Source organism: Arachis duranensis, chromosome 4, assembly GCF_000817695.3.
Source record: "Arachis duranensis cultivar V14167 chromosome 4, aradu.V14167.gnm2.J7QH, whole genome shotgun sequence".
NCBI lineage: Eukaryota > Viridiplantae > Streptophyta > Magnoliopsida > Fabales > Fabaceae > Arachis > Arachis duranensis.
The window spans coordinates 312,646-319,590 of record NC_029775.3 but is presented as its reverse complement, the minus strand read 5'-3'; the positions used below and the strand labels follow the sequence as shown (position 1 = coordinate 319,590).

Sequence of the window (6,945 nt, the reverse complement as noted above, 5' to 3'; positions counted from 1 at the left end):
ATATATATATATTAGATTTAACCAACATATATTTTTAAGATATATATAAAGTGAGAGAGAGAACTGAGTTGAAGAGACTTAAAGTTTGTTCAATAATGGCCTGTTTCCATCGGGTTAGAACGGATTACCAATCTAATCTGCAATAGATAAGGTTTGATTCAGGTGTCAGGTTAATTTTATTAGTTTAATTCATACTTTTAATGTATAATATGTATATTTATGTAAATAAATGTGAAAGAATTTAATATTGTTTCTAAGTGAAAATATATTTTTTCCGGTGGAGTAGTTGAATAATACAGAAAAATAACACGTTTATTTATTTTAAAAGGCATACATTCTAACTTGAATAAACACAAACTATGTTGAATTTTACATATTTTTAAATAACACAAAAGAAAAATAAAATATATAAACTTAAATAAAATATATTGAATTTAATTGCCAACAAAATTTAAATGTGTAAAAACATAACTATATCAGAATTACGTTGAATTTAGTTACTACAAACACAGTTGATCATGAACCATTTCTGTTACTTAAAGTATCCTCCACGCTTCCGAATCTTGCTATGGCACATTTATCAAGATGTTAAATATAAAAGTTAAAAATTTGAAGACGTTTATTATTTGGTAATTAATTTTTATTTAATTTATTTTTTAATAAATTATAAATATTTAAAAATAATTTATTTTTATATTTTTTAAATTAAATATTAATTTTTACCTTTTAACAAATTATACATCACTTTTTAAACATTATAACAATTATCTAAAATAATAAATTCACAAAAGCTTCAATAAATATTTGGTCCCCGTTGGTTTTACTGTTTTACATTTGACAAAGATTGGTAAAATCTTACTTTCGAAAGTAGTTTATTGAAATTGGTTTTTCAAAAATCAACTTAAATTAATCTAGTGATTAATTCATTAATTTGTTTAAATAAGTGTTAAAAATTTAAATACGGTGTAAAACTTAAAAAATTATATCAAACAGTTTTAGTTTTGATAAATACAAATCAAATTTAAAAAGTTTTTCTTTAAGTTCTTTTAAAATCACTCATATTTTAAAAACTATAAGTCTATATAGATAATTATTTCTATTTACTTAATACAAATTGAAGTGTTTGTAATTTTAAAAAGTACAAATATCTTTTAAAAAAATTTTACCATAACAAATCGCAATATGTTTACAATAAAATACGGGATAATAGGATATTTTTCCATTGTGCTATACTAATATGGAGGAGCTTTCCTTTTTAGTACCAAACACACTCTTAGCATCTTTCTACTTGTATATTTTGTGATTCTAATATACGCAATAAACCATTGACAAGTGCATATGCAGTTGTTCATGGGCCAATGGGGTCACCAACACCAACATCCGAATATGAGCATTCATCCATTCCAGCAACAGTGAAAAAACTCTTTAATTTGACTTCATTTTTGACAAAGAGAGATGCATGGGCTGGCACCTTTGAGAGCATTGTCCAGACCAGGACCGAACCCAGGACGGATTGCCCAGGTTAGAATTTAGAGCCTTAATCATCTATTTTTGGATTATTATGAGAACATTTACATATTGATTTAATAATATATGAAAATTTATTAAAATTGTTAATGTTATATATACACTAAAAATTAATTATTAAATTATTTATTTAAATAAAAAAGTATATTTTTTGTTCTTAATATTTGTGATTTTTTTTAATTTTCATAACGTTTAATTTCATTTAATTTTGTTTCTAACGTTTTCGATTTGTATTAAAATTATCTCTAAAAATTTTCAATTTCATTCTTAAAGTTCTACATAAAATTAACGTTCATGGATAATTTTGGCACAAACCAATAAAGTTAAACACAAAATTAAATAAAATTAACTGTTAAGGATAATTTTTAAAAAAATTACAAACGTTAAAAACAAAACACATACTCTACCCTTCGTATATTAAAATACAAAATATATATTAAAAATGTATAAAATAACATGTGTATATATACAAAAAATACATAGTAACTAATTTTTAGAATAAACATAATATTCTTGTATTAAAATTGGAGACAAAATTATGTATGAATGAATAAGAAACGCTATATTAATTACGATTATTTTATGAACGGAGATGTTTGGTAATCAAAGAAAATCAGCTAAAAACAGCCATAAAGCAAGTTCTGACTGTTTTTTTTGTCTACATAGCATTACCCATAACATTTTTATTTTATTCTCTGAAGTAAAAGACAACATAATACTCTTGTATATGTACAACTACAATCGATTAGATATTGACCAGAGACCAAAATCACTGAGACATAAAAATTCAGATGCAGTCGACTTTACGTGAAGTTGATAATTAAGAGTGGTTAGATAAAAATTTAGTCAAATCAGTCAAATCATTTAACGATTTTCAGTTATCAACTTCACATAAAGTCGACTGTATCTGAGTTTCCATCATACAATAAACATAAAAACTAGTTTGTTTGTTTAGACAGACGTAAAACCACAAAACCTGGTTTGATGTTACTTTCTTTTACAGAGAAACTTCCAACCCCTGTAAAGATGAGGCAGGGTGAGGCGAAAGAAGATGGTAAAATGAGTGAATTTCAACAGGAGTTAATTCAGCTTGCGGCGGTAATTAAAGGGGAAAATATCTTGACTAGTTACCCAGATAGAGTAGGGAAGAACATGACAGTGAAGCAAGGGAAAGATTACATGGAAAAGGCGGTTAGAAGGTTCTTCCAAGCAGGGCGTTACGCAAAGAAAATGGGAGTCAGCGACGACCATATTGTTCAGATGAAGCCTTCTTTGACCACAAGATCATCCAAACCAACAAACACAAATCCTTAGCCAGTTGCTTCATAGGGTCAAATGAAAGAAGTGCAATCGTGAAATAATATATAGAATTCAAACAAAATATAGTTCTATACAGTTGTATTTACACGGTATAAAAAGTATATATGCTGTATTATATAGAAAAATATTAAATAGTTATATAAATTTTTTTAGACTCCAATTAAATTTAAGAGTAAAAATAAATTTTAGCTTAGATATTTTAGTTCTTAATAAATTTTTAGTACTTCTAAAGATTCTGACAATTATTCTCATTAAATGGATTAATTGACTCGAATCCGCAACTTCTTATAGAGTATAGATGCTATTTGAGCTATAACTCATTGGTTATTATATCCATTGTTTTGGATAACCATATACGCAGTCAATATAAAAAAGTAGTTATTTTTGCTATGTAGTATTATATAATTGAATGCACGTATAAAACTATTTTATATTGACAATGCATCAAAATTAAATTCTTACTTAAGTTGAAAAGTCTGAACATTGATTTGGTGACTCCTACTAATTCCGTTTTTTTTTTCATATTGGGTTATATTTTATTAATTAATAAAAAATGAAATATAATGATATTCAAAAATAGGATAACATAAAAAAAAAAGTAAAAATCTCCTAAAACAGTATACTAATAGCAGGGGTGCATGGTTAAATTAAGAAAAGTCTAAAAGAATAAAGAATAATAAGATGGATTGAGTGAACTAAAATTTTTTTTCATAGAAACAGGTTAAGTATTGTTGTTGTTGTATTTCGTCGGGATATTTCCTCGAATAATGTAGAGGCACAAAATAAGTGATCCTTTCAAATAAACAAGTTTTATTCTCATTTTTTAATGAGTATCGAATTCGAAGGAGATGATTAAAGGACAGAAGGAAGTTGTTTTAATCCTTTATATATTGCAAGTGACAAATTGATACAGGAGAACTATAACGTATGGAAAATCCGAAAGTGACTTGTAAATTAAAAAACAATGCCTGTTTTGTCACACATATGCACATAAGCTTTTTCTTTTCTTAATGCTGAGTGGAGAAAAGCATCTGATTTTTAATTTTGAAGACACTTTTAGTTTGTTTGTTTGGCAAGAATGAGGACTAAAATGAAGAATAATAATGTTAATGTTAATGTATCTGTGAGCTTTGAGGTTGTGTCTCTCATATAATTGACTTGGAGGCCTTTCGTGAAAGTATAAGCCAACAAAGCAGACGATAAAAGAGAAAGAATCCAAACATTATTCCCACGTTCATCCACCTCTCATCCTTTTCAAGCCCTCTACTCTTCAACACATCAAAGCCAGTAGTCAAGCACTTGGAATAAGAAGAAGATGATGAGAATGAAAAGCACTCATTTCTCTTATTCCAGTACTCATTTGTGATGAGTGCATCCAAAGGGTACCTATAGAGTGACACATAATACATGAAAAGCCAATACTTTGGGATGCTATCCTTGGGAATGAAGTATCCAGAGAAGAGGAAGAAAGCTCCCAGGACTGTGCAAATCAGAGAGTTGCCGGATATGAAATCAGGTGACACCGCGCTCAAGAAGAGCACGAGAGAACTGGCCATGAGGACGATGAACCACACGACTAAAGCGAAGAATCCGAAGGCGCTGATTGAAGGGTTGAGTCCTACGAGCCAATACACCGGAACTGCAAATAATATGGAAACTAGAAACAAGAAAGGAAGGAACACAAAAGTGTTGGCTATCATGTAATTGGAGATTCTATAGGCTCCCCTTGACGCTTCTTTCATCACAACACGCCTTTCTTGAAGGTATATTGGAAGCGCTTCAACCGTTGAAGACAGCAAAAAACTAAGGCTAAATGCAAATAACCCTAACCTTTCTGCTACTCCTCCTTCATCCTTCCTTATTTTTATGTAAACACTTCCTAACCCAAATCCACCAACCAATGCTTGCATTGTTCTTGCCAAGAATAACTGCTTTGTCCTATAAATAATCTTCCAGAATCTTGAGCAAAGGAACCATATCTCAACCAAGTTTGCATAACAAAATGTCATCATAGCGCTGTTTCCTTCCACTGGGTACATGGGGTTTGGAAATAATGGCTCGTTTTCTTCCAGCTCAGTGGTTTTGGAACCGGAATAATCTTGTAAGGTGCGTATGATTTCCATGGAGAATTCCAAAGCATTGAGTTGCATGGGAATCTGAAAGCCCAATTTGGTAATGGCTTCCTCAAGGGAATCTAGGGTACCGTTGTGAACCACTGAGCCATTGGAGAGGATCAAGAACCTAGAAATGTAGCGCAATATTCTGTAACCGGGTTGGTGGATTGACAGAACCACTGTCCTCTTCTTTGCTTTGACCAACGAAGAAAGAAGCTCGATGACTTGCAATGCCGAAGTACTGTCTAGGCCTGATGTTGGTTCATCTAAGAGCAGGATTGGAGGGTCATGAATCATGTCAACCCCAATCGAAACTCTTTTCCTCTCGCCACCTGATATACCTGATTCAATTCAAATAAAGTAAAATGATCGATTAGGTGAAACGGTTCTGCAAAGTTTGTAGCAAAGTGGGACACTCTATACAGCAAGCTCCTCCGTTAGTATAAATACAGTACTAAGCTCATGTATATTTTTATTAAAATAAAAAATTATGCATTTTAATTTATTAGGATTGTAAATTATACTTTTTTTTAAATAAAAAATATTTGATATAATTTTATATCAAAAATTGTATATATATGTATTCATAACTAATAGAAAAATAGGTTAAATTTTCTATAGGCATCTATATTATTCTGTGCTAAAAATATTGAGTACCTCTGTTGTCTTCATTTCCAACGAAAGTATCTGCCACGTGGGAAAGGCCTAGGTCTTGCATCAAGCTTTCGACACGCAATTCTCGTTGTTTTGGTGTCATTTCCTTGAGTCTGAACTTGGCGCTGAAGAGAAGAGTTTCTTTGACGCTTAGAAGAGGAAGCAGGTTGTCCTCTTGTGGCACAAATCCACAAAGCTTCCTCAATTGTGCTGGCATGGTCATTGGCTGCTCATTGATCGATATGCTCTTGGGATCGAAATCTTTTTCTTTCACCCGCCCGGAGATTATCCGGAGAAGAGTGGACTTTCCTGTCCCGCTGGGACCCACCACCGCAACTATCTCCGAACACCTTGCAACAAAAGTCACAGACTTGAGTATTGTCACAGGCTTAGGCTTTTGACATAATGAGAAGGAAGTGGTGTTGTTTTGGTGCAGAGTATAGGAGAGGTTTCTGACGTGAAGTTTGTAAGCAGTTTTGAATTGATTTATTGGTGGTGGTGGCGCCAAGAAGACTGCAGAGTCATCTTCATTATTGTTGCTGTGGTGTAGCCTTGGTGGCTTCAAGCATAATGCCATTTTGTGATTGTGTGGGAATAATTAAGTGAGCTTGATTATTTTTATGGAGGAAAGAGAATGTTCAATTTGACTGTATGCGGTTGCTTAAGGTTATGCCTCTTGTATTTTTAATTGTGATTATGGCGTGTTTGGCAGAGGTAGGTTACCTGAGATATAACAAATGTGTCCTTTGGACTAGTGCATAAATCGGACTTTGAAAACACACAAACTCATCGGTAATGTTTTAGGTTATAATTTGCACCAGTCCACAAATCCAGGCAGTTTAGTTAGGTGACGCCGTTGTAGAACATTGTGGCTTAAAGAGTTAAAGTTCTAAACTACCGGGGAAAATATATCATCCTCCAAATTTGTTAATAACAAAAATAGTTTGAGACGAATAAAAATATATTATTTTCAAAAGAATTTTAGAAATTATATTTTTAGAATTTTAGAATTTTTATTTATTTATTTATTTATTTTTGGTCAAGTGGAGAATTTTTATTTATTAAAGCCTTCCTCGTCGAGATCTCCCCTGGACTGCTTGTATTCACTTTGGGTTGGGCTTTTTGATGTTGCTCTAATGATTCTCTTTGGTCCCCTTTTTGTTGAGGTTTGGGCTCAATTATAGACTGTCCCATTTTGCTTTGTGATGCTTCTAGTCTTTCAAAATAGGACAGATGTGAAGAAAAAAGAGGTTCAAGAAATGGGCTTTTGTTTGTTCATGACTCTACTAACTCTATGTATCAATAACAAACTTGTGATGGAAGCTATTAC

At 31.6% G+C, this 6,945-nt stretch overlaps 2 protein-coding genes across 2 annotated transcripts in view; one reads left to right on the top strand and one right to left on the bottom strand.

The window, feature by feature from the left end:
• Window positions 1-2,990, top strand: part of LOC107482496 (non-specific phospholipase C2) — an 11,073-nt gene extending 8,083 nt beyond the window's left edge. Inside the window, exons 3-4 of the mRNA XM_016103022.3 lie at window positions 1,345-1,521; window positions 2,531-2,990. Coding sequence (XP_015958508.1) covers window positions 1,345-1,521; window positions 2,531-2,841 — 488 coding nt within the window. The 3' untranslated portion in view covers window positions 2,842-2,990. The remainder of the gene's footprint in view (window positions 1-1,344; window positions 1,522-2,530) is intronic.
• A 943-nt stretch (window positions 2,991-3,933) lies between these two features.
• LOC107482495 (ABC transporter G family member 23) lies at window positions 3,934-6,358 on the bottom strand. The gene is made up of 2 exons (XM_016103021.3): window positions 5,619-6,358; window positions 3,934-5,302 (listed from the first exon to the last, which is right to left on the bottom strand). The coding sequence occupies exons 1-2, from the start codon at window positions 6,190-6,192 to the stop codon at window positions 3,993-3,995; spliced, it is 1,884 nt and encodes a 627-aa protein (XP_015958507.1). The 5' UTR covers window positions 6,193-6,358; the 3' UTR covers window positions 3,934-3,992.
• Window positions 6,359-6,945: the final 587 nt, after the last annotated feature.